General features: G+C 50.8%; 1 protein-coding gene and 1 pseudogene across 2 annotated transcripts in view; one reads left to right on the top strand and one right to left on the bottom strand.

The window, feature by feature from the left end:
* ITPK1 (inositol-tetrakisphosphate 1-kinase) overlaps positions 1–27230 on the bottom strand; it is a 178531-nt gene that overhangs the window by 62952 nt on the left and 88349 nt on the right. For both annotated transcript variants that reach the window (XM_053601685.1, XM_053601686.1), the window contains one exon: positions 6494–6619. In XM_053601685.1, coding sequence (XP_053457660.1) covers positions 6494–6619 — 126 coding nt within the window. The remainder of the gene's footprint in view (positions 1–6493; positions 6620–27230) is intronic.
* LOC128593586 (elongation factor 1-alpha 1-like) lies at positions 17638–18718 on the top strand (annotated as a pseudogene).

The raw sequence follows: 27230 nt of genomic DNA, 5'->3' as shown, positions 1-27230 counted from the left end.
CAGATCAGGCTGATAGAGTAGCACTACTGTCACCATGATAATAACGCCACGAGCATGAAGGGCTCTGATGGAGTGTGCCGGGCTTGCCCTGAGTGCTTTGATGTCATTCTTACACCCCAGGTGCTAACAGTACGAGTGGCCAACAATTACACCCATACACGGTGGGACCCGCTCCATGCCGGGCACTAGTCTAAAGACACTGGGCATGTTAATTAGTTCACTGCTCACAATCACCCTATGAGGCATTTTAATTTTTTTTTTTAAGAAGAAAAGGGAACTGCACAGTATTTGGTCCCGTTGCTAGTAGGGAGCTCCTGCTTCTCCAACACCCACAGTCAGTCACAGTTGTAAGGATCAGCACAGCCCATGAGATGGAAGAGTCCATGTCACCACAGAGCAGACACTGAGAACCAGCACCAGCCTCACCTCCTTCTTATCCTTCTGTCCCTACGGCCGGTCAGGGATGCTCTCTCATCCTGGGTCAGACACACAGCAAAGAGGTGGCCAACTTTCCACAGCCACGTGGCACGTCCAAAGACAAACTGGCGCTGGGTGACAGGAGCTGTCTGTCACTGCAGTGAATGTGGTCCAGCCTGGCAAACTGTCAGGGAGGACCTCAAACGTCACCCCCTCCCCACCTGTGCCCAGCCCTGTAGGCTTCCTGTCCCTGGGGGGGTGGGGAGGGGATGAGAAGGGTGCAGAGGTGCTGTTGAGGGTTGACTAAGCACTGTTTCCTCTTAGGCACACACTGGTACAGAACCAGAGTGGCCAAATGTGTGCCCCTTCTTGCATCCTTGAGACAAGTGAAGGGTTCCCTTCCTAAATCCATCAAATATAACTTAACACTGAGAGGGACCCAAGAGATGAGTGGGGCTTTGTTTAGTGTGGGCTGAGCAAGGCTTGAGCTACTCAGAGGCCAGCCTGGCACAGCAGTAGAGGGAGGGGTGCTCAGGACTACAGGACTCCTGGGGCTGAGCATGGGGACGCTGCTGGGCCTCTGAGTCATAAGCTCCCTCTTTATCTTGGAAGCACCCAGACTGCAATGACTAATGGGTACCCTCCCCTACTCAGAGTTCATCTTATACTGACAAGTCCCCCTCTAAGCAGGGCCTTGCTCTTGCAAATTAAATCTGATCTTATCATCCTCACCCATCCCCCAAACCCCACCCTCCCTGCAGGATAAATAAGGTCCAAGCTCCACAGCCTGGCATAACATGAACAAGCCCTGGCCCTCTGGCCCTGCCGTGCCCCCTCTCCAACCCTGCCGACACCCACAGACATCACTGCACATGCCCACAATGCCATCTGCCTCCTGAACCCTCCTGCTCCCAGCTGCCCAGAAGAACCACGTCCTCCCTCCACTGGCTCACGGAGCACCCTGTGCAAGGCTCATCCGGCATAAGGCCAGCACCCGGCACATGCCTCACCTAACAAACACTTCAGCACATTTCGGATGTACCATGCACTGTGGGCAGCAACACAGGTCCTGGAAGCAGATATCCCTGCCCCAGTGAAGGGACAGACAGATGGCATGAAGGAAAAGCACAAAGCTAGGAGTGTCTCGGATAAGAGATGTATCATGCATTAGGCAGAGTCAGGAAGTCAGGGAAGACATTCCTCAGGGAAGGGGCTCTGAGCTGAAGGAGCAGCATGTGCAAAGGCACTGAAGTGGACACGAGTCAGAGTCTGAGCAGCTGCTGTGGGGGGAGGAGTGGTGTGCGGGGAAGGGGCATGCAGGGCAGATCACTTGGGCTCCATGGGCCATGTTAACAATCTAAGTCTTGAGTGTCACCACAGTGAGAAATCACGGGATGATTTTAGGCTGGGCCTTGCTGTGATCAGGCCTGTGTTTTTCCTGACTCATCACTCTGAGGGCTGTGAAGGCAGTTCAGGGCTTTGCCTGCTGCCTCCCCTTCTGGCTGGGAGCTCACAGGCATGGAGCTCAGCAAACAGTGTGCTGCTATAGAGAAAGCTGTCCTTGTACAATGTGTGCAGACTGGTTGGGGGAGGGGAATCCAGAGAACATCTGGAGGACAAGTATAATTCTTCTGGCCAATCAAGACATCCTCTTATCCTAGAAGGCTGAAACCTTCTTAGTTTGAAGCTCATTCAGGGAAAATCCACTGGCAGCTCCATAGGCCCTGTGGATTACAATCACTATAATCCTTATGGGGCAATTCTGGGGCTGGAAGGGCAGGAGAATAGGAGGGCCACCCCCTCCAAGCACACGACCACACCTAACAGGTGTAAGGAACAAGGCTCAAGCAAGCTGCTTTCCTGAGAAAGCCATTAACAGGCTGGAGACTCCTGGAGGCCCTGAGCACCTCCCTCCACCACGCCAGCCCACTCGCCCATGTGGGCAGGGCCTATGCACTGATAACCAAATCTAAGGCAGAGCCACAGTGGCACCAGGCTGAAACAACAAATCATCCCAGTTGAGTTTCCAAGCCAAGCAGTTCTGAGGAGGATCCAACAAAAAAGCCAAAGCAAAACAAAAAAAAAAACACAAAACAAACTTGGGGGTAGTGAAGGTTTCTATGACAACCATCTTTAACATTTTGCAATAAGCCCCAGGCCCACACCCTCTGACCAACCCACGGGAGAGACAGAAGAAATCACAGCCTCTGGCACTGGGAATTCCCGTCTTCCCTGAGGACCATAGATTTAATGGAAGCAGCCCACAGCCAGTGCTTTAAGGCTGTCGGGAACATCTCAGAAACTCATCTTTCTCCACCCACGGTCCCAAAACACTTCCTTCACCACTGCTTTTGGACAAGGCCTTTCAGGCAGAGGCCCTTTTGGGCCCAACAAGCTCACTTCTGCTCCACTGCTCACAACAAGATGTGTGAATCAAGATGTACAAACCGATTCGGCGCCCGTAGCACAGTGGTTACGGTACCGACCATATACACTGAGGGTGGCGGGTTCGACCTGGCCCAGCTAAAAAACAGTGACAACTGCAACAAGAAATGGCCAGGTGTTGTGGCAGGCGCCTGTAATCCCAGTTACTTGGGAGGCTGAGGCAAGAGAATCGCTTAAGCCCAAGAGTTGGAGGTTGCTGTGAGCTGTGACGTCATGGCACTCTACCAGGGGCAACATGGTAAGACTCTGTCTCAAAAAAAAAGAAAAGAAAAAGATGTACAAACCCAGGATCTGGGGTCTGCCTCCTGCCTCTGGCTGCAGCACCCAGTCCCTGGGCCATGCCCATGCCTTCTCACTAATATGAGAATAAAAATATGAGAATTTGAAGACCTTTAAAGGCATGATCAAAGTCCTCTCTTCCTGGGGCCTCTGGAAAGCACAGATTGGCACCTTACTCCAACGGATTGTTCTTTTCACAAAGGAGGAAACTTCCTGGCCTTATCAGATATCCAGCCTCTTACTAAAGCACAGGCTACAGTAAAAATTTATCCCAGAAAATACTCATGCTAGAAGGTTGCTGTGAGGTCACTGAAGCCCATACCCCTGCCTGCCCCTGACTGAGGGCAGGCTGGAAGGACTCAGGGATAAGTCAAGGCTCTGCCCGTGGCAGGCAGCCTCAAGTCACCTATTCCCATATTCCCCCGACACAAGCTCCCTCTCTGTTAACATTTTTTCTGCCCAAAACAGGAACACAGAGGTCAGAACTCTCACTCACATTCAGCCTTCACCTGCCCTGGGCTGTGGGCTCTGTAGGGATTGGCAGGATGGAACTCATCCTCCTCTGGGGTTCCACAATGCCTGGGCCAGGCTAGCTGGGAACTGTGGTCCTTTCTCTGGGAAGATGGTAGAAACAGAAGTAACAGTGCGGGTGTGACGAAGGTTGCAGCAGGAGTGGCTGGAGGCACCCAGCAAACACTAGGGCATTTTTACATTTAGTCCTCCCAGCAATGTACCCACCTGAGGAGGAAGGAATAGCCGGCACCCTCATCGTAACAGAACACTGTGGCTCAGGGGGGAATCACGTGGCTCCTCGGTTTTGGAAGGAGCTCTGCCTTCCAGGCAGTTTGCCTCCAAGTCCTCTGCCTCATCCATCAGGTGGGTGAAAACAACCTCACAGGTTCAGATCCACCTCAACTACTGTCAAGTTGAGCCTGAGCAGGCTGCCACCTGCCTGCACCTGTTTCCTCATAATGAGCAAGTGAGTCAACATTCATAAAGAGCTTTCTAGCAGGGCCTGGCTCATAGAAACTGCTCTGCAGGCTTGGTGCCCATAGCACAGTGGTTACAGTGCTGGCCACATGCACCAAGGCTGGCGGGTTTGAACCCAGCCTAGGCCAGCTAAACAATGACGACTGCAAAAAAAAAAAAATAGCCGGGCACGTGGCAGGTGCCTGTAGTCCCAAGCTATTAGGGAGCCTGAGGCAAGACAATCACTTAAGCCCAAGAATTAGAGGTTGCTGTGAGCTACAACACCATGGCACTTTACCAAGAGCAAGAGAGAGAAACTCTGTCTAAAAAAAAAAAAACCACTCTGCAAATGTCTCTGCTATTGTAATGATAGTTGTTGCTATAACTGCGCATCCTGGCCTTCCATACTCATCCGACAATTGTGTCTGCAAGCATCTGCCCCTCCGCTGGGCTCAGCAGGAGATACACCATTTAGACTTGGTTATGCTCTCCACACAATGTTCCCAAGGGCCCCTCAGGCACCTGGAGGCCTCCAGGAAGAGACAGGGAGTCGGTGCTGAGGTAGCCATAGATGGCTCAGAGTGGGAAAGTCACTGCTCCACTTGTGATCAGCTGGGGCTGCACCCCAGGACTCTGATGTAAGCAATGGCCTGAAAGAAGACAGAAGAGCTAGCCCTTGGAAGAACGAATAGTAGGCTGCCCAAGAAAATCAAGACTAAACCCTGGCTCTGTGGATCCCTATGGACAAGCTTCCAAGCCTTGGTTTCCCGGTTATGAAACAAGGCTAGTGAGTCCTGGCCTGAGGAGTGGTGGGGACAGAATGCTGCCCATGGGTGAATGTTTATCAGCCTAGCCCAGCCCTGGCTCAGGGCAGGGGCTCAACAGGGGTGTGTTTCGTGTTCCATCCCCTACTCTAATCCCAGTTTACACCTTACACCTTCCAATATGATCTGAGGTTTTCCTATTACCAGCATCTACAAATAGGAAAACTGAGGCTCCATGAGGTCACAGAGGAGCCTGACCATGCCTTTCCCATGGCCTCCAGCCTTAAAGAAGCAGGCACTGTCCACTGAGGGGATGGGACTTCAACCCACTGGCAGGGCAAAGGACCCAGAGGGCACAATATAGGGATACTCCCCTGTGAGTGGTGGGGGGTGGGGGACTGCGAGTAGGCTGCATCTGCCTCTGGGGCCACTTCCAATGGGAAGAAGGGACCTGCAGCAGGGAGTCGGATGAGCAAGTGGGTGGAAACCTGAAGTGTGGGAAGCCAGGTTGTCAACCAACATGTGAGGAAAACACATTGAGAAGGAGTGCCCCTCTGTTCTTACAAAGAAAATCAGTGGCTCATGCCAGTAATCCTAGCACTTTAGGAGGCCAAGGAGGGTGGATTGCCTGAGCTCACAAGTTCAAGACCAGCCTGAGCCAGAGTAAGACCCCGTTTCTAAAAACAGCCAGGTGTTGTGGCAGGCGTCTTCTGTCTGTAGTCCCAGCTACTCGGGAGGCTGAGGCAAGAGAATTGCTTAAGTCTAAGAGTTCGAGGTTGTGTGAGCTATGACGCCATGGCACTCTACCAAGGGCAACAAAGTAAGACTGTCTCAAGGAAAAAAAGAAAGAAAGAAAGAAAATCAGGACATCAACTCTGCGATTATCACACACATAAAAGTGCTGCTCAAGCAGCCCCCGTCCACCAGGCAGGCCTAAGAACAGCCACTATTTCAGCTGCATTTTCATTGATAATATGACTTTGTTTTTCGTGACCTTCGAGCCACTTTATAGAGGAAAGAATCACATCCTTGTTCACAACAGAGAACACACAGGCCTAGTCAGCAGCTGATGAGAAAACCCCAAGGCAGCAGACAGGTCACCTCAGGGTCAGGACCTGGGAGGCTACTGGGAAGTGGGCCGGAGGAGGCACAGGAAAGGGACTCAGTGCACGAGTCCAGCCACGCACAAAGACACGCACACAAGCTTTGGGCTAACCAGCCGGGGGGGGGGGGGGGGCACAAAGGCAGAACTCAAGTCAAAGGCCCTTGGGGGTCCTCCTTCTCCAAGCCAGCAAAAGGTTCTTTCTTATGCCTTGAGCCAACTCAGAGTCATGGGGCAGGGCTGTGTGTGCCTGTGCTGAGGACGCAGAGACCAGCAACAGCCCGGTCCCCATGCCATCCTGATGGGACTCAGCAGTACCCTGAACAATGAACAATGTCTACACAGTTGGGACAGCAGGGGATGCCACCCATGGTGACTGAAGGCATGCACGTGACCCCACATTGTGGCCTATACTTTGAGACAGTTGCTACAGCTCCAAAATGCACGTGGCCATTCCTGGGCCTACCCTCTGCCCACTACAGGTCCCATGGCTCAGGGGCAAGCCATCCCCACTCACCTGGAACCTGTGCACCAGCTCCAGGGACTGGCTGTCATTCTGGTCGGCTTCGAGAATGACATCAGTCAGCTTGTGGATGATGACGTCCAGGGGGCCCTGCTCCTCGATCGGCCGGGTAAGGTTCAGCTGCCAGGCGGGAACAAAGATGAAAGCATCAACTTCAGTGCCTGAGCCTACTGCCCCCAATCTACTGTCTACCCCGGTACATCGTCAGAGGACCCACAAGCCTCCACGCAGCACTGTGGGAGACAGGAGGCTGATGCTCATGAAACACAGACAGAACAAAGAGACCCTGCAACTTGTCTCTCCTATAACTCCCCAGGAGCAGGCCCCAGGTTTATACTTCTGTTCCCCAAGCCCCATGCCACCCAGGACACAGAAGATACAAGACAAGTCGAAATAACAAAGTACAGATCACACAGGGGATGCTTTATAGGGAAAGGATTTAGTGCCCTACAACTTAGGACTCAGAGAAGTTACATTAAACGACTAATGCCACACAGCCACATCAGAGCTGAGATCTGTGCAGATACTCTCTCCACTAAACTACTGAAAGTCTCTTCAAAGCTATGGTGCTGGTGAACCTAGGAGTCGCTGCTTCAAGAGACCAGTAGTTTGCACTTCACAGAAACCTGGGCTCAACAGGAAAGGCTCAGCCTGGGACTGCCTGTGATCTGCTATGCACTGCTCCCCTGCTCCAATGGGGAATGTGTTTATTTTTTCAAGAGCACAAGGTTGAGAAGATCAGGCAGCAAGGGAGCTGGAGCCTCCAGCTGACACACAACCAGCATCACCTGACCCCAAGACAAGAGCACCTGCCAACAGCCGCGGCAGCCTGACACCATGCTTCCTGCCCCACCAGATGTCCGCCACCCGGCACACGGCCAGCACCGCCTGCGAGGCCAGTCCCTCAGAGGCAATGGCGCCAGCCTGGCACCTGGCTGACCCCCTGCTACAGCCTCAGCAGAGGCAGAAGAAGGCCTCGAGCCCCGCCCTCTTCAAGTGGGGCTCCCTCTAGGATTCAAGACTGTGTCAGAGTTGTTACTGAAGACATCACGATGGCAGCTACAAAACGACTGCTTGAAGGAGGCACTGTGCTCAAAGCTTAAATGTGTTTGTTTCGTTTTATTTAACCACCACCACAGGAAAGTAGAGAACTGGTGACTTAAAACCTGCCTAGGATCTCACAGCAGGAAAGTGGTAGAGCTAGGATGCAGACTCGGACCCAAAGCTTTGCCTGTCATCCGGCACCTCCCTGCCCACCTCCTGTCCTCTGCTGGAGAGGCTGCCTTCCAGGGACACCCGGCAGAATCAGGCCAAGTGGAGGCCCCAGAAGGTGGGAGGGGAGGAGAGAGGGCAAGGTGTGCGTTCCTACATTCTCAGCATCCCATCCTGCCACCTCTACAGCTCCAGTTAATTTTTGGCCCCCTTGTCCTCCCAGGCCTGTGGGTGGAGACAGCCTGCCACACTTGCTGGCACTGGGGTACTTTTGTCTCTTGCTGGCTCCTCAGGCCCTGACTATACCCTGCATAGTCTCTTATTAAACTCTTCCAGTTAAGTCTCTGGGACGTGCCAGCACTGTCCCAATGTCTTTAACTTCTCTTTCTCATCATCTGCCAGGAAAGATGTTAAGGGATTTCCCCTCTATAGGAAAAAAAAAAAAAAATCCCTTAGATCTCACAACAGGAGAATACTAAAGCACACAGCGACGAGCCTGTGTACAAAATCCAACCAACCCAACCCAGAACCAGACCAGCTGGGAAGCTGCCCACCTCCTGGGCCCATGGACAAGGACAGGGGAGGACAACTGCAAGAGTTTCTCAAGACCTGTGCCCTGTTCCTTCTCCCAGCAGGTCCAGGAGCTGGGGGTGACCCTTCCCCTTCACTGACCAGAAGGTGATCAAGCTGGGACCCAGACGGAGGCCATGCAGCAAGGCCTACATGTCAGCCTTGAACATGTAGGCTTTGAACGGAGGTCATCATTTCCTAGAGCCCCTGTGTCCCCTCTAGTAAAAAGAAGAAACTGCAAAGGCCTGTCTGGCTCTATTTGTAGACTCTGTATTACATTCTCATCCAAACCTTCTTCCCAGAAAAGGCTCAACTTGGATGGAAGGGAGAGAAGCCACAGGAAGGGGTGACACAGAAGACTCCCAAAGGAAGCCACAGACATCAGCTGCGTCTGCTGAAAGCCGCAGCTCCTGTTACAGGTACCACAAACAAGAGGCCAATGTTTTCAGACCAAGACAGCCACAAAGGGAGGGAACTGGGTCACAGGGGCGAAGTACCCTGCCATACCCACAGCTCTTGAGAGCCCTCCAGATCTCCCTACAATGAGGGGGTCAGAAATTGGCCCAAGGTGCCAGGGGACCCCTTAGGATTGGAGGAGGAGGTGGGCAGAGGGCATGTCCCTTATGTCCTCACCTGACGCTAGCCCAAGGCCTGCAGACCTGACAACCAAGGGCTGTTTGGAAAATAAGTTCTGCATATCCCCAGCTGCTCTGCTGAAGGTAAACAGTTGAGCTCTGGAAACAGGCCACGTTCCTTTGTGTATTCTCCAGCATTTTTATGCCAGGAAAACCCTTTTGTGAGCACAGCAGTCTGGGTATACATGAGGGCCAGCTGCTCTCAGGCACGACCAGCATCTGCGCTGGGTGCAAATGGGTCTGCTGATGGCTTTAAAGGCTCTTCTGATACCACTTTTTCTCAGTGGCCAGTTTTACCCTCCTGATAGAACCTGTGCCCCCTAAACTTGCCTCAAAGGGGCTTCAGTCTCTCCCCCTTGGCTCTAAAGAAGACAGGCCTCAAGTATGGCTCCCACAGGAGGCCTCAGGGACATCACAGCAAAAAGGGCCCAGTTCCTGAGACCAGGGACACCTGAGAGGAGGAGGCTCTGCAGGGGAGGGGACAGAGGGAGACAGTTGGGGGCGAGGGGGAAGGGTGGGTGCTGCAGAGGCACTGTCTCCCAGAGGGCCTGGGGATAGGGACTTGGGTATAAGTGAACTCATTTCAAAGTTGTCATTCTGTTTTTCTGATCACATTCTGCCCCCAGAAAAGAGAACATTCCCAGGGACTTCTTATTTTCTTCAGAAGAAAAGGTCTGATCCATCCCTCTCAGCAGCAGCAAGAGTGTCTCAATGAAAGAGCCCGAGCAGGTCTGTGGGAGACACTCAGCAGCAGCAAGAGTGTCTCAATGTGGCCTGAGGAGGACTGTGGGAGCTCCATTTCCAAGTCACGCCATCCTGTGAGGCCCGTGCTAGATACAGTTTTGTGGTGCTTAGAGTTCAGAATCCAGAGAAAACAAGAGGCCACTGTTTCCCTCGGGGACTAAGGCAGCAAGGCTTAATGGAGTGGGGGCAGGGCTGGGAGGAGACAGGACAAAGGCCTGCAAACTCCAGTGGCTAAGAGTCATCTGTGACATCCATAGTGATTAACCCAATCATGCTAGCATGGTAACCAAGCTCAGCTAGGCCCTGACACTACCCACCACAGCACGTGGACCAGGGAAAAGGCAGACAGGCCTGAAACCCATCCCAGATCAGCTGTTTCTGAGCTGGAGGTCACTTACTTGTGCTGTGCCTCAGTTCCCCTATTTATAAAATGAAGATGCTATTAACTCTTCCCTATACCTCCCAAGATTGTTGGGAGTCCCAGAGCAGAAGTTCAATCCTTGTTTATACTTCTCAACTCACCTCACCCTAAACATGGAGAAGTAATGGCTCCTTCCGCTCACCTACATCCCCAGAACCCTCTGTGTACCCCTACAGGGTTGCACCATGACTTGCCATTTCTTTAGTCCACTGTCTCCCACCCCGTGTTAGGGACTGCCTATTCTCTCTGGCTTTCAAGAGTCCTCTGTTGCAGAATGTGTGATCACAAGGCCCAGGGCTGCTGAACAAAACTGACAAATCTCCGAATAGCCAGAACAAGCTGCGCTTGACTTCTAGGCTCAAAAGCCGCAACCAAGGTAGGGTGAGAGTCAGACAGGTGTAAGGACAGGCCTGTGCAGTAACCACCCTCCCAGAACCTCAGTCTCCTCACCTTTTTTTTTTTTTTTTTTTTTGTAGAGACAGAGTCTCACTGTACCGCCCTCGGTAGAGTGCCGTGGCGTCACACGGCTCACAGCAACCTCTAACTCTTGGGCTTACGCGATTCTCTTGCCTCAGCCTCCCGAGCAGCTGAGACTACAGGCACCCGCCACAACGCCCAGCTATTTTTCTGTTGCAGTTTGGCCGGGGCTGGGTTTGAACCCGCCACCCTCAGCATATGGGACCGGCACCCTACTCACTGAGCCACAGGTGCCGCCCCAGTCTCCTCACCTTTAAAGCAGGAAGCCTCACTAGCACACACTCGCTCAGTGCCAAGCCTTGTTCCAAGCATATTACATGGACAGATTCATTCAGTTCCCACAATGGTCTGAGACAAGGACCCAGGAAAGAGGCAGAGTGGCTACATGATGTGCTGGGGTTGCCCAGCTGTATACCCAGCCAGTGAGTACAGGCTACTCAATAAACGCCAGCTATTCTATGTCCCTATACTTACTGTTCACGTTACTACGGACAACAGAAACCTCCTGACATGCCAATGAGAGCTCAAGGACAGGCCAGAATTTGAACTTTGCAAAGCTCAGGTGCCTGTTGCCACACCAAAACTTACCATGCTCATTAATAACAATAATTAGCCTTTAAAAGTTCTTTGGGCCGCATACTATGCCAGTTAAGTACTGACCACATGGGAACAACTACTATGAAGAGGTTTAGTAACATGTCCAAGGCCATGAAGTTACGCTGCAAGGAAATCCAGGTCTCCTGCCAAAGCCTGACAATTAACCTCTACACCAGTGGTTCTCAACCTTCCTAATGCTGAGACCCTTTAATACAGGTCCCGTGAGTTGTGACCCACAGGTTGAGAACCGCTGCTCTATGCCAAAAGGCTGGTGCAGAGGTGCCTGGAGATATCCTTCCACCTCCTTCTCCTTCAATCCACTTTCATGAATCAAAAAGTTTCATTGGTTTGGTGTGGTAGTTCACATTGTGATTCCAGCACTTTGGGAGGCCAAGGTGGAAGGATCACTTGAGGCCAAGAATTCAAGATCAGCCTGGGCAATACAGCAAGACCCCATCTCTAAAAAATTTTTTTTTTTTTTTTTTTTGTAGAGACAGAGTCTCACTTTATGGCCCTCGGTAGAGTGCCATGGCCTCACACAGCTCACAGCAACCTCCAACTCCTGGGCTTAAGCGATTCTCTTGCCTTAGCCTCCCGAGCAGCTGGGACTACAGGCACCCGCCACAATGCCCAGCTATTTTTTGGTTGCAGTTTGGCCGGGGCCGGGCTTGAACCCGCCACCCTCGGCATATGGGGCCGGCGCCTTACCGACTGAGCCACAGGCGCCGCCAGCACAGTGGTGGGCACCTATAGTCACAGCTACTCAGGAGGCTGAAGCAGGAGGATCACTTGAGCCCAGAAATTTAAGGCAACAGAGAGTAATGATGATACCGCTACACTCCAGCCTGGGCAACTGAGGAACTCAGGGAGACCCAGTCAAAAAAAAAAAAAAAAAAAAAAAGATTTTCTCCTAACCAAGGGTGAGACAAAATGGCCCAGAAGAAGGGCAAGAGAGCTGAGGTCTGATTTATTGGGGTCTGGGACAGAATTGCCTTCACGGAAGTGCAATGGCCTCTGAGGCAAGTATCTCCAGAAGGAAATGTCAGATCTGGGCACTTCACAGACAAACTCTGACAGGGAGTTTGGCCTTGGAGGATTCAGTACCATTGATGTTTTACAGTGGATTTGATTCTAAAGGAAGACTCAGAGAGAGGAGACAAAAGCTTTTCCCCAGCAAGAGCAACTCTCACTCCCAAAGGAGCTCCAAGTGAATCCTCAGAGAGGCCAAGCACTAGAGGTCACTTAGGGTTGCCATGACCAGGCCCAGGATGGTGCTGGCCAACCCAGACTGGGGAGAGGCGCTGTCCCAATGCTCTCTGACCCACTCCCACAATTTCCCAGTAACTGGTTTCCAATTACTAGGGAAATGGGCAAAAATAGCAGACTGGTGAAGGCACGAGGGTAGATGACCTCGCAACTCTAGAAGATGAGGGGCCAAGACAACGAAATGGCCTAAGGATGACGATATCTTGTGCCTTCATAGTTCTGGGAATTTGTGAGCCAACTTTATTTCAAAGGGCCAGAAAAGTTGGCCAGGCGCAGTGGTTCACGCCTGTAATCCTAGCACTCTGGGAGACCAAGGTGGGTAGACTGATTGAGCTCATGAGTTCAAGAGCAGCCTGAGCAAGAACAAGACCTCGTCTCTAAAAAACAGCCGGGCATTGTGGCCGGCACCTGTAGTCCCAGCTACTTAGGAGGTTGAGGCAAGTGAATCACTTCAGCCCAGGAGTTTGAGGTTGCTGTTAACTATGACGCCACAGCACTCTACCTGGGTGACAAAGTGAAACTGTTTCAAAATAAAAAGAGAGAGAAAGAGAGAGTGCCAGCAAGTTCCACCCATTCACAGCTCCTTAAGAACAGGATTGACCCCAGGTTCTCAGGCACTAAAAAGCCCTGACCTGCGCTCAGTGTTAGAAAGTCCGGACTAAGAGCAGAGGAGAAGGATAAATAGGTCTGTGTCCTCTGACCCAGCAAGCCCACTCATGGGGTGCTGGCTGCTCTAGCCTGGAGACACCATAGAATGCATGTGTAAAAACAGGGTTCTGGCCAAGCAAGGATGGGCACCACCATGGGGGCTATTCAAGAGCCACTGAGATGGCAATGAACAGGTCTAGTGGAGACCTTGAATTACAGCCACGTGGAATAGCATTTGCTGTGGAGAAGGCTGGAAAGGAAACAGAAAGGCTGGAAAGGAAAATGGGAGGACTACGGGACAAGAGATCTTCTTCTGGACACGTGGCAGGACTGCACTTCCTGATCCCCTGGTAGCTGGGTTTGGCCATGTGATTCGTCCTGGCCAATGAGCCATTAGAGAAAGTGGAACTGGTCACCATCTGGGCAGAGCCTGCTCAGCTGTGGATCTTGGGATGATCCTGATAAACGGAGCCCCCAGCTGTTCCCATGCACATGTGGCACATGAGCACAGAATAATTCACGGTTTTAAGCTGATATTGGGGGTGGGGCTGTTAACACCGACAATCTGGTCTGTTCTCACTGATGAATAAGGTGGTCCTCCTGCCCCAAGTTTTTCTTTTTCCACTTGCTGAAACAAGTAGAAAAGGGAAATAGAGGAGAAAAGCAAATTAAAGCACAAAGGCACTGACAGGTAACTGCAAGGTTGAGAATGGGCTTTGGGGGATTTTTTTTTCAAGTTACAGTTTAGTATTTGGATGAAAGAGAGGAACGGGGATTTATCTTATAAAGGGAAGATTATTTGCTCCCTCCGTTTCAGAAGGTAGGAGCCCTGAACGCAGTCACATACCATGAACATGTCTGTTCTCCAGCATACCAGGAAAGCCCGTCCAGCAGTCTCCTAAATCTGCCAGATTAGTCCCTAGATCCTGGGCATTTTGGCCAAGTCACTTTATCTCTGTTATTGTTCACAGTGGCACCCAAGAACTGATGGCAACTAAGCCCTCCCTCTGTCTCCAGGCACCAGTCTAGTCCTGTCCACGGGGGTGTATGAATCCCAGGCTGGCACAAAAAGGAAGAGGCACATTAAAAGGGCTAGAAGAGCTGGGCTCACAAGGAGGGGCTTCAACAGCTATGTACCAGAAAAGCCCGACTGCAGCGTGCTTATGATTTTCCTCTCTCCAGGCCTGGAAGAGGGAGCTCAGCGTACTTTTGCCCTTGGCACACTATTCTCCATGGCAGACCAACTACCTTCTTCCTGAGCCACCCAAGCGCAGAGATGTCCCCTCTCCAGGCAGAAGAGTGCCCAGGACTGACAGGGCAGGGCAAAGCCTCCAGCCATGCAGCCCAGGGAGGCCCTGTCCTTCACCTCCCTAAGCTTGTTTCTTTACCTGCACAGAGAGTCATCATGAGCACGCTGTAAGGGGACAGGCACGATGACCTCCCTCTGTGGTCAGAGGTGAGCCATGCTCCTGGTGTCAGCACACACAACTTTCCTCCTTACATGAAGCTAGATTTTCTCTAGAAGCCCTTCTTGCCTTGTTTGGCCCTCTGCCAGCATGATCCTAATTATCGTCACCTCTACCAGAACTTCTGGGAATCCTACCACACCCCAGGTGAACTGGGCAAATGCATACATCATTTCACAGCTCCGTGTGTCCTTAGGGGGCAGAGCTGTTACCATTTCCCAGATGAGGCAAGGAGAGTTCTAGGCAGCCAAATTCTGGACTGAGAAGGTATAACCAGAGCAGTCTCCCCCACACCCCCAGGGGCCATGGCTTCAGGACACAAATTCCTAAAGCCCTCTACTGTCATTAGGAAAGGGGAGGCCAGGTGCAGTGGCTCACACCTGTATTCCCAGCAGTCTGGGAGGCCAAGGAGGGTGGATCACTTGAGCTCATGGGTTCGAGACCAGCCTAAGCAAGAGTAAGACCCAGGCCAGGTGTTACAGGGGGTGCCTGTAATCCCAGCTACTCAGGAGGCTGAGGCAAGAGAATCTCTTAAGCCCAGGAGACTGAGGTTGCTGTGAACTATGATAGCACAGCACTCTACCAGGGGCAACAATGTGAGACTGCCTCCTAAACAAAAGGAAAGGAAACAGTCCAAGAGCACAGCGGGCTGACGTGTCTCCCTGAGGTGACAGGGAGTGTTTGGCTACAATATGGTCAGAGACACGGTCTGAAAGGTACAGAGTCCCCAACCAGTCTTGTCTGAAGCTGCAGGAGAAGGGGACAAGTCCGAAGTCCCAGCTGTTGGGACTGAAGCTTTCGACCATCTCCTGAAAACCACCTGTGTTGGGAGGCACAGGAGGCAGGAAGCATCACTGAGTGTGTCCCGCCACCTCGGCGGCTGTCAACATAGCATGATGCTGTCAGCCAGTGGATGCTCTCCAAGCCCCGGGGCCTGGCCCCAGCACCGCCCAGCATGCACGGGCAGGATGAGGGCACATGTGGCAGGTGCTGACCAGGCCTGCTCAACACCTCCCACACTGTGGTCTTTTCACTTTACTTGTGGTGGCGCACAGGGTAGTTTTCTGTAATTCAAATGTATCAATATTTTCATGTTTTTTTTTTTTTCAGTTTTAAGAAAGACTTTGTCAAACCCTAAAAAGCAAAATCCAGAAAACAGCAACCCACTGTAAGAACCACTGCATAATAAAACATTTTTGAGCATCATCTCCCCTCTGCACAAGGTGTGCCCTTTCACATACACATTAGGAGCAGACTGGCACAAGGAAACACTGCAAAAGGCATGTGGCACTTGCTGGGGTTGCTCACACCTCTGTTGCACCTCCTTGGCAGGCAATGGGAGTCCGTTCTGCAGTTTCCCTCTTTTGATAGTTTACTGCCATTTTCTTTTTTATAGAAAAATATTCAAAGGTCCCTCTCCTTGCGCTTCCCACTTTAGATATCTATTAGAAAAGTACAGAATTGAAAAGTGCTATGATCAAAATACTGAATTTTAAAGAACACCTGGGTTACTCTAAGTTCCTGGGTTATATACTTGGATATTTATGGAGGAAGTTGAACCTCAAGTTCTACTGCCCTTCAAAACAAGTAAAAGAAGAGGGGATTTTATTAGGACAGCTGAAAGAATTGATCTTCATCGATGATGACACAAAGCAAGACTTCTTAACCATCAACTGATACTCCCTCATGGATGACAAACCCTGCAGAGATCCAACATGATTTGAGTCTCAAATATGGAACATATTTCAAAGACAGCCAGCAGAGTGCTGATGTGCGAGCAGAACAGAGTGCTGGTGAGGGCAGAGAATAAAGAATCCCAAGAAATTTTCAGTGCCATTTTCATTTAATAAGCCAGTAGTGTAGCAACCTAAAGACCTTGGCTATGATCACACCAGGATGTGTTTAGGGAGCTGCTGGAAAACATGATTGGCAGCTGACATCCTCTGGCACCAAATTCTGGAGAGACTTAAGGCTGGGGTGTGTAGCGGAGGTATTTTTTGCCAGATGGAAGCTCTTTGGTGAAGACTCCTTTAGGGAAAAGTTTTTTGGCTTCCTCTTCAGGGATGTTTGGAAGGACCATCCCGCTACCTCCTCCCTTCCAATCAACTGGTGTGGCAACCTTCTTTTCTGCTGTCAGCTGGAGAGAGGTAACTACTCTGAGAATCTCATAATATTTTCATGTTTTGATTCTTCATGCCTACGATTATTTTTTAAGTTGGCCTATGGTTTTATCAAGTATTATTACAATGTCGGCTTTTATAATTATATCTCTGGTCCATCTGGCATTTATTTTGGTGGAAGAGATGAGGTGTGCATTGATGCATATTTTCTTCCAGATGGCTACCCGATTATCTCAATACCATTTATTTATCCATTTTTTACCCACTGTTTTGAAATGCACTATTTTCATAACTCCCACAATTATTTTGATCCCTTTTTGGATTCTCTGTAAACTTGTCTGTACCAATACCACATTGGCTTTGTTTTCTTCTTTCTACTTGTTTTAATTACAGTAGTGTTATGATATGGTTTAATACCTAGAGAAGCTACTTCCCCCCTTTCCATAAGTCACTTGTTTTTTTCCTGCACATCCTTTAGAATAGGACTGGGATGGGGAATGAGTTATTCGTAGATCAATTTAAGGAAAACCCCATAGTTTTGGTGTTGAATCTTTTTTTTTTTTTTTGCAGTTTTTGGCCAAGGCTGGGTTTGAACCCGCCACCTCTGGCATATGGGGCTCCTTTGAGCCACAGGCACCGCCTGGTGTTAAATCTTTTTAATAAGAAGATGGCAAGTTATATTTGCAGCTCGCATCACAAACGGCTAATTTCTTCCATAGAAGGAGGCTGCTGAGATGGGAAAGAACTCTTTCAACTATGCCTGGGTCTTAGAGACACTGAAAGCTGAGTGTGAGCGTGATATCACCACTGAGATCTCCCTGGAAACTTGAGCTCAGCAAATATTAAGTGACTATCACTGATGCCCCAGGACACTGAGACTTTATCAAGAACAAGACTACAGCCCATCTCAGGCTGACTGAGCTGTCCTGATAATTGATGAATTTGAAGCTGGTATCTCTAAGAATGGGCAGACCCCTCTGGCTTACACACTGGGTGGGAAACAACTAATTGTTGGTTAACAAAATGGATTCCACTGAGTTGCCTTACAGCCAGAAGAGATACGAGGAAACCATTTCAGAAGTCAGCACTTACGGGCGGCGCCTGTGGCTCAGGGAGTAGGGCGCCGGTCCCATATGCCAGAGGTGGCGGGTTCAAACCCAGCCCTGGCCAAAAAAAAATCACACACAAAAAAAAGAAGTCAGCACTTACATTAAGTAAACTGTGTACAGCCCTGACACGGTAGCATTCATGCCCATTTCTGGTTGGAATGGTGACAACATGTTGGAGCCAAGTGCTAACATGCTTTGGTTCCCCTAGAAAGTCACCCATAAAGATGGCAATGCCAGTGAAACCACGCTGCTCAAAGCTCTGGACTGCATTCTGCCACCAACTCGTCCAACTGACAAGCCCTCACGTCTGCCTCTGCAGGATGCCTACGGAGTTGGTGGTATTGGTACCGTCCCCGTGGGCCGAGCAGAGACTGATGTTCTTGAACCTGGCCTGGTGGTCTCCTTTGCTCCAGTCAGTGTTACAACTGAAGTAAAGTCTGTTGAAATGCACCAGGAAGCTGTGAGCGAAGCTCTCCTGAGGGGACAACATGGGCTTCAATGTCAAGAGTGTGTCTGTTAAAGACGTTCATTGTGGCAGCATTGCTGGTGACAGCAAAAATGACCTGCCAAGGAAAACAGCTGGCTTCTCCGCTCAGATGGTTATCCTGAACCATCCAGGCCAAATTATCGCTGGCTATGCTCCTGTACTGGATTGTCACCCAGCTCACAATGCCTGCAAGTTTGCTGAGCTGAAGGGAATGACTGATTGCCGCTTTGGTAAGAAGCTGGAAGATGGCCCTAAATTCCTGAAATCTGGTGATGCCGCCCTCATCAGTGTGGTTCCTGACAAACCCAAGTGTATGGAGAGCTTCCCAGACTGTCCTCCTCTGGATCATTTTGCTGTTCATGACATGAGACAGACAGTCGCTGTGGGTGTCATCAAAGTAGTGGACAAGAAGGCTACTGGAGCTGGCAAGGTCACCAACTGCCCAGAAAGCCCAGAAGCCTGAATGAGATTATCTCTAATAACTGCCACCCCAGTCTCAATCACTGGTGGAAGAACGGACTCAGAACTGTTTCAACTAGCCACTTAAGTTTAATAGTAAAGGACTGATGAATGATAACACTGCATCATAAACCTTCAGAAGGGAAGAATGTTTTGTGGGCTGTTTCTTTTTGGGTGTCAGTTTTAAGTTATTGGTTTTAAAGATCAGTACTTTTTAATAGAAACAACTTGACAAAAATCTGTACAGAATTTTGAGAGCCATTAAAACAAAGTTTAATGAGGGAGGAAAAAAAACCCTCAACCTTACTCATAGAACAATGCAAATCACAACTACATTAAGATACCACTTTTAAAATACCAGATTAGCTAATGTCTAAGAGATGGATAACACCCTGTGTTGGCAACAGGCCTCGTGCTGGGTCTGGGAGACTGTAAACTTGAAGCAGCTCACCAGGACACAAGTTGGTAATACCCATCAAGGCATTAAGTGCATACACCCCCCTCACCTAGAGTTCACTTCCAGAAACTAATCCCCCAGGTGAGCCCACACAGTTGGGCACTGCTGCGAAAATGTTTGCAATCACCAAAAATGAATAAAGTCCATCAAGGAGGGACTGGATCACTTATGGAAATCCACATGGTGGAAGACCTTTGCCCACAGAAAAAAAAAAACAGGAAGTGTTTTACACACTGGTAAAGACACTGGTATAGGCTCTCAGAACCTTCCACTTTAAGCAGAACAATGAAACAACTTATAGCAGGTCCTCAAATAACATTACTTCCCTCAATGTTGCGTCACTGTTACATAAAAATTGGTTTCATTATACACTGTTTGGCATAAAGCAGAAGTTTCCAAGAACTGACTTTAAGTGAGGTCTTATGACACATGCTCAGAATACATAGTATCTTTAGAAAATTCTCAAGTAACTGGCCAGATAGCAGCCTCTATGGAGGACAGGACCAAGGCCTTGGGCACCAAAGGGGACTCCTTATTTTGTGCCCTTGCAATTTCAAACCAGTGAAATGTCTTGTCTTAATGTTTTTGAATTACCAAGTGAGTAGCACATAGGAAGAGCACACATTTGAAGTTCGATGGACTTAGGTTCTAATCCAACAATACATCAATTATCTCATTCAATCTTTACAACAACCCTGTAAGGCAAGGATGATTATTACTCCCTTTGTACAGAAGAGGACACCAGGGCAACTTGCTCCCATTCACACAGCTAAAGTGAGGAGGAGCTGAGAGAGAGCCAGGTAGGCAGACTCCCAGCTAGACAGCTGGCAACAAGACTCCACTGAAGGGGTGGCGCCTGTGGCTCAGTCGGTAAGGCGCCGGCCCCATATACCGAGGGTGGAGGGTTCAAACCCGGCCCCGGCCAAACTGCAACCAAAAAATAGCTGGGCATTGTGGCAGGCACCTGTAGTCCCAGCTACTCGGGAGGCTGAGGCAAGAGAATCGCTTAAGCCCAGGAGGTGGAGGTTGCTGTGAGCTGTGTGAGGCCACGGCACTCTACCGAGGGTGATAAAGTGAGACTCTGTCTCTACAAAAAAAAAAAAAAGACTCCACTGAACAGGGCTCCAAATGCCCCAAGTCAGGAGAGTTTTACACTGGTAAAACTATATCTGTGTGCATGTGCCACAGATCTTAGTGCACATCCATAGCAGTGGAATCGCCAATGGAAAACAGAAATGATTTCCATGGCTGTCCCGCTGGTGCCCCTCCCCCAACTTACATATGTAAAGCCCTCTTTCTCAGAAGGAAGCACCTGACCTGCCTGCTTTGGCTGAGCACACCAAGGGGCTCAATGAAAAAATCCTCCCAGCTGGGCGGCACCTGTGGCTCAACGGCATGGGGCGCTGGCCCCATAGGCCAGAGGTGATGGGTTCAAACCCAGCCCCGGCCAAAAACTGCAAGAAAAAGAAAAAATTGGTAGATCCCAGGGATCTCTTACTGTGAGCCCCAGGCCAAGAATGGCCTTAGGATTCAGGTCTCCAAAACTGGGAGCAGAGGCAGAGGGCAGGCAGCTGTGAGCAGAAGCTGGGCCTTCCGTCACTGACCTTCAACCCACTTGACCCTCATTCCTCATCTGTGCAGTACCGCCAGTGACACCTGTATGCAATGAGACAGTATTGGTAAAGTCTCAGTACTAAGCCTGGCCCAGGCAGTGCAAGTGTCTAATGACCAGTGTGTCTTCCTCAGTCATCGGTATGGCTAAAGCAGAAGTACCATCCCCTTATGCAGGGGGTCAGCTCTCCCTACCTGGAGCTTTGGTGCCTCCAGAACCTCATCAGTCCCAGTTCTTGTTAGATCTCCCACCTCTGATGCCAAATAGTAATTATCCTTCAGATTGAGATTTCTAAGCACTCAGGGTCCCAGGCATGATGTGGAGGCCATCGCTCACACTTAGAACACTTTATTGACTTCTCACAGTGGTCACCTATCTCAGTGGTGAGGACAGAGAGGCCCAGAGGCCCAGCCTGTCCAAGCTCACACCATTGGTGAACTGCAGAAAAGTTCTCCTTGGCCTGTCCGATGCCCCCTCATTGAGGTCAAGGGCTGTACTGTGTTCCTCCCTGTAGCTGGAGTGGGCTGGCACAGTGCCCAGTTGTGCCAGGGGCCAGCAAGCAGGCACTGAGTTGATTCCCCAAGGCTGAAGAGACTCATGCCATTCACACACACACACACACAAACACACCCATACACTTACACAAGCACCCCTCCAAGTAAATGTTATCCCATTTTGCATTAATAAAATAAACAGATTGGTAACTGGTAAAGGGTCACTGCCAGTTAAGGGACAGGCTGTGCTTTTTGATCACAAACTTATTCCCTGCAATCATCACTTCACCTGTTTTCAGCATGCTCCCCCACCCTGGGGCCACAGAGCTTAACTATGCCTGTGTGGGGCTCAGGAGAGGCGCACCACAGGGCTCAGCCAAGATGCTCCCAGTCACAGAACTCTGCAAAAGGCCCAAGTGGCCCTAGAAATAAGCCACAGACACTCTGGGCCTGACAGGGTAAGAAAAGTCAAGGAGTCTCTGGACAACAGAGAAAGCGAAAACACTGGAGCCACCCAGCTTCAGCCCTAGGGCCCATGTGCCTTGCAGAGAGGAGATGGGAACCACGGGAATCAGAGGGGCCCGGAGGCTTCAAGCAGATGTGCTCTCAGCCAGGCCAGAGATGCCACAGCTCCAACAGTAAGCACGGCCGGGGCAAAGGAAGCAGCACTTGGTCCCTGGCGCAGCTGCCTGGGCCTGTCCTCTCACGGGCAGGATGCCCCTGCCTCTGGGTGTCCATCTAGAGCTGCGAAGAGTGAGGACTGGCCAGTAACCGGACACTGACTCTTCCAGACCCAAGGAGGGAGACAAGGAGAGAGTGAGTGGCTGACAGACCCCAAAAGATGAGTTTCACTCAACCACGTTGGACTGTCCCAAAGCTGACCTTGCATGCTGTGGTGAGGCACACACTTCTTCCTGAGCTCCCAGCCAGATGCCCCGCTGCCCTCTCTGCCTGGTCTTCCCAAAGGACTTCTGACCCATCCCAGCTTCCCTCCCAGACAGGATGCTCGGAGTCGGCACCCAGGGTGTGCTGCATCCCTATCCAAGAGACTGCAAACGCAGGATAGAGGGAACAAGAGAACAGAACCCCGCAGGCCAGCGGGGAAACGTTTACACGTAGCAGGATGGCCTGGAGGACACCAGAAACAAAATGAGGCACTGTGCTCCACCTGACGACTCGGAAAGCATCAAGAATGCAAAAACAGCAGCTCTTCCCACTCCTGCCCTTCAGCTAAGATGTAATAAAGGGAGCTGCGGCTGCTCCACACACAAAAGCCTGCTCTTTGTTCTTCTCAGGTTTGCTTAAAACCTCAGTTTGTGTGTGTGAGTGACCGATGAGGACAAGGAAAGTACTTGCTTCACTGGGCTGGGCTTTCACACATTTGCTTGCTCATTTATTGGTAGTTGTTTAAGTGAGCGGCTTGTGCTGAGGACACAATGTGAAGACAACCGCCAGGGCCTTGTTCTCAGGCCTCACACACACTAAGTGCAGGGAGACAGGCCATAAACAAGTCAATAAAATAACTGCAGGTGGCCGTCAAGGGTGGCAACAAGGATGAAATGTAGCGTGCAGGAAGGGGGAGCAGTCAGAGAAGACCTGCTATGGGCTGAACTGTGCCCCCCTAAAATGCTGAAAAATGCTGTGTTGCAGTCCTATCCCCCAGTAGCTCAGAACATGACCTTATTTGGAAATGGGGTCCTTGCAGATGTAATTAGTTAAGATGAGGTCATGCTGGAGTATAGTGGGCCTCTGTCCAATATGACTTGTGTCCTGATTAAAAGGGGGAAATCTGGACATGAGCCGCACACAGGGAGAACACTGTGTGAGGACAAAGGCAGAGATCAGGAGGATGCTTCCACAGGTCAACGGGACACTGAAGGTGGCCGGCAAAGCCCCACGAGCTGGGAGAGAGGCCAGGAACATACCCTCCCCAAGGCCTCAGAAGAAACCAATCCTGCTAACGCCCTAATCTCAAGACTTCTTGTCTCCTGAACCATGAGACAATAAATGTCTGTTGTTTAAGCCACCCAGTCTGTGCTACTTAGTTACAGAAGCCCTAGGAGACTAAATCAAGGCCTCTCTAAGAAGATCTGAATGAAAAGGACCCAGGAGAGATTGGAGGGAAGTGTTCTGAGCAAAGGGGAAGGCAGCACGGAGGCCCCTGAGCAGAGGAGGCCAGTGTGGGTGCAACGGCAGGGGAACAAGGACATGGGGACAGGCTGTACAGAGCCACCAAGGGCACGGTCCAGAGTCAGTGCTCCCAGTGAGGTGGGATGCCCACAGAAGGCTGGGAGCGGGAGGGTCAGATGCCCTTGACTCCCTCTGCAGAGTCCATCTGGAGTTAACTGGTGAGGCTTCTTGCCTGGTATGAATTCCAAGTGCGTAATACACAGCACTTGTTTTTTTGTTTGTTTGTTTGTTTTTTTGCCGGGGCTGGGTTTGAACCTGCCACCTCCGACATATGGGGCCAGCGCTCTACTCCTTTGAGCCACAGTTGCCTCCCAGCACTTGTTATTTTATGGCACCATGGAACATGAGGCTTAGGTAAGAACTTCAGAAACCATGATGCTTTCAAGAGAGTAGCAGCCCATGGCTCAGGAGCCTCCTGCTGCTTCACTGAGTGACACAAAGTTATCATTTTCCTTCACTGAAACCTGGGGGTCTGGGCTTTAAAATGAGGGCCTCCAGGTCTAGCTCTGGGAGCTGCTGGTGTGAGAACAGCTGCCCAAGTCTTCCTAGCTGGGAATTGCCCTTCAAGTTCCCAAAACATCCCTCTTCCCTGCCCTGACCCCTTGACTTGCGCTGTTTTTTTCAACTGATGACAAAAAAGGTATCTCAATGTCGCCTTTATCTCCACATTCCTCCCACAATGGCAACCAGCAGCCCCAGCCACGAGTGGCTAAGAATTCTCCAAGCCAAAAATACTCTCTGTACATTCTTAACTAAGGAAGGAAAACATTTGAGTCAAATTTCTACAAAGCCTTTATAGATTATTTTTTAAAGCTCTGAAGTAGTATTCTTTCTATATTCATTTCTTTCCAGTCTAAAGAGAACATTCCTTGAGGCAGTTTCCAAGCTAGCCATTTGATATAATATTAATGAAAGAGTACTAGGAAAAAATTTTATAAACATCACATGAAAAAGAGAACTTCAGCAGTCAAGATCATTTGCAAAGATGCCAGTTGTGTCAAGTTAAACCAAGTTTTGCTTCTCAGGTACTTTTATGTGTATCTGCTTGTGTATACTGGAGATTGGCAGAGAGTGAAGACATTGCAGTGACAAAACCCTTTCCTATTAACTTGGGAGAATTCCAGAGAATAATGTGAGGTCACAGAGATATAGAGAGCAGACTGACCCACTGCCACCCCTTGGTGGGAAGAAGTCCTCTTGGAGCAGGTACATGCCATGCTGGGAGGGGCAGCCGGATGTCACTGAATAGCTTCCAGTTAGCCATGTCGTGGAGGATGCATGTCTCCCTCACTCCAGCTGTGACTTTGGTGAGTTGCTAAAACTCAGGATGGGGTGACTGTGTTCTGTAGGCTACAATGTACTCTACAGCTCTGGACTGCTGCTGTAAAGCTTGGAGCAACAGGAGACAAAGGCCAGCACAGCTCATGTATCCTATGAAGCCAGCCCTTCTTTTGGGGGGGGCGGGGGCCTTCAGAGAAGGGCCTGGTGGGCGTCACCTCCCTGAGCAGCAGGTGTGAGTGCTGAGACAGAGATGCCCAGAGAGACTCAGAGCAAAAGCAGATCTGTGCAAACACCCTGCCCAGGCTTGAGAACGGTGTGGGCGTGGGGTGTGCTCGGGGTCTACAAATAAAATCAGCACATTCAAACCTGTTGGGTCCCAGGTTTAGCTCAGAGGACTGTGACGAGGTGCCACTGTTATTACTGTGATCCTAGAGGTGACAGTCTGAGGGCTATCTCAAACAGGCCTGGGGGAACAGGGACTTCCCGGAGGGGTGATATGAAATTAAACTGACTGCAACTGGCACAGCTGTGCCTTGGAGCAAACAGCCATGTCACCTGTGCACCTCGGCTTCCTTGACTGTGTGGAGGAGGACGAGGAGCAGAGAAAGGAAAGCTGTATCACTGTGTATGGTCACCCTGCTTTGCCACAGTTATCTTCCTCAACAGAGCAGGAGCTGGGTGTGATGACTCACCCCTGTACTCCTAGCACTTGGAGAAGCTGAGGTGGGTGGACTGCCTGAGCTCACGAGTTCAAGACCAGGCTGAGCAAAAGCAAGACCTCATCTCTACCAAAAACAGAAAAATTAGCTGGGTGTTATGGCAAGTGCCTATAGTCCCAGCTACTCGGGAGGCTGATGCAGGAGGATCACTTGAGCCCAGGAGTTTGAGGTTGCTGTGAGCTAGGCTGAGGCTATGGCATTCTAGCCTGGGCAACACGCCAAAACTGTGTCAAAAGAAAAAGAAAGGGAAAGGAAAGCAAAAGGAAAAGAAAAGAAGAAGAAAAAGAAAAAGACAAAACAGGAGCCTTCCTTAGAGCCCCAGGGCAGCTCATGCCCTAAAACATTCCTGCGTCTCCCTGGGCCCACTCCATGCTGGACCCAGGCATCACAACCAGGGTCTAGAGTGAGAAACTTATGTATAATCAGTAAATAGTGCCCATCCTGGGAGTGAGGGCCCGAAGGGCTGCTAGAAGAACAGTAGGGACCTGAGGCATGGGAAACCAGAGAGAGTGATCTTTGTCACAGCTTCTTCACAGAGGAGGCCATGTTAGGGCCAGTCCTCGGAAAATACCAGACAAGAGCTAGGAGGCACACGTGTGAGCAACAGGCATTGACCCGCCAAGAGAGTAGAGCCAGAGAAGCTAGGGGGAAAGGAATACATCTACCCCTGCAACACACACACAGGCTTCTAGGGCCTAAGGAGCCAGGGAGTTTGTCACAGAAGTACATGCGTGCATGGTAGGGCACAAGAGGGCCCTGGCAGCACAGGGCTAGGTAGATGGAGAGGTCTGTACCCAGGGCCGGGGGGCAGGAATACACAGTGACTTTGAGGCTGGAGACATAAACAGGACCTGTGATAGTCAAAGGGTAGAGGTGGGGTGCTGGCTGGCAGCTTTTCTCCAAAAGCATGAATGAGCAAGAAAGAGTGGGTTCTGATGCCAGAGCCCAGAGAGTAGGCTCCTGCTTTCTAGGGGGTCCTTCCTAACTCCTGATCCCACAGCTCTCTCCCTGCTGCCCCCCTCAGCATCCTGCCCCCAGCACAGCCCCAAATGAACTGGAAGGTGGCTTCAGCCATGCTGCAACTGCAGCAACCAGTGGTTCCTATGGCAACAGCCTCCCTCGCTTGTAGGAACAGAAAGACTTTGGGAAAACCACTCCAACCAAAGGCAAAGCCACTGGAATGAAAAACAGCTCCCAAGTTTCTGACCCAGAAAACGCTCTTTACCTCTGAGATCCTGCAACTTCAGCACCTTTGCCCGGGCCACAAAGACTGATTATCTGTGTGCTTTTCCAGAGTCTGCCCTTGGAATGTAAGTAGGAGATGGGCTGCGTCCCAGCTGACCATTCTGGGTTGGGAAGATCTGTCTTCTTGCTACCCCCTAGAGGGCAGGGCTGGTCTGGTCCCCTGGGACCTTACACAGCCTTTGTGAGGCAGGGACTCAGTGAATGTCTGTGGCTGGCTGAGTAGACACATAATGACCCATGAAGCAAGAGTCAAATCAGACACTGAGAAGGGAACCGCAGCCATGAACTTGCTGGGTGGAGTGAGTGAGTCTCGCTGCACACACAGGAGAGAGCAGCCCAGCGTCCTGGGGCCCACACTCTGTGCATGCCCTCACCACTGGGCCCAGGCTTCAGGGGTTCCCTCTGCCCTAAGGTCCTGGCCCTCCCAGCATCCCCTTCACCTCTTACCCTGTAGGCCTTCCCCTTCCCAGCCCCACCCCGGGCAGTGAGCATTGACAGGCCTGGCCCTGGAGCACCCACAGC

This window comes from Nycticebus coucang, chromosome 9 (assembly GCF_027406575.1).
Source record: "Nycticebus coucang isolate mNycCou1 chromosome 9, mNycCou1.pri, whole genome shotgun sequence".
NCBI classification, from domain to species: Eukaryota; Metazoa; Chordata; class Mammalia; order Primates; family Lorisidae; genus Nycticebus; species Nycticebus coucang.
The sequence above is the reverse complement of the archived record's forward strand: the minus strand, read 5'-3'. Positions and strand labels throughout refer to the sequence as shown.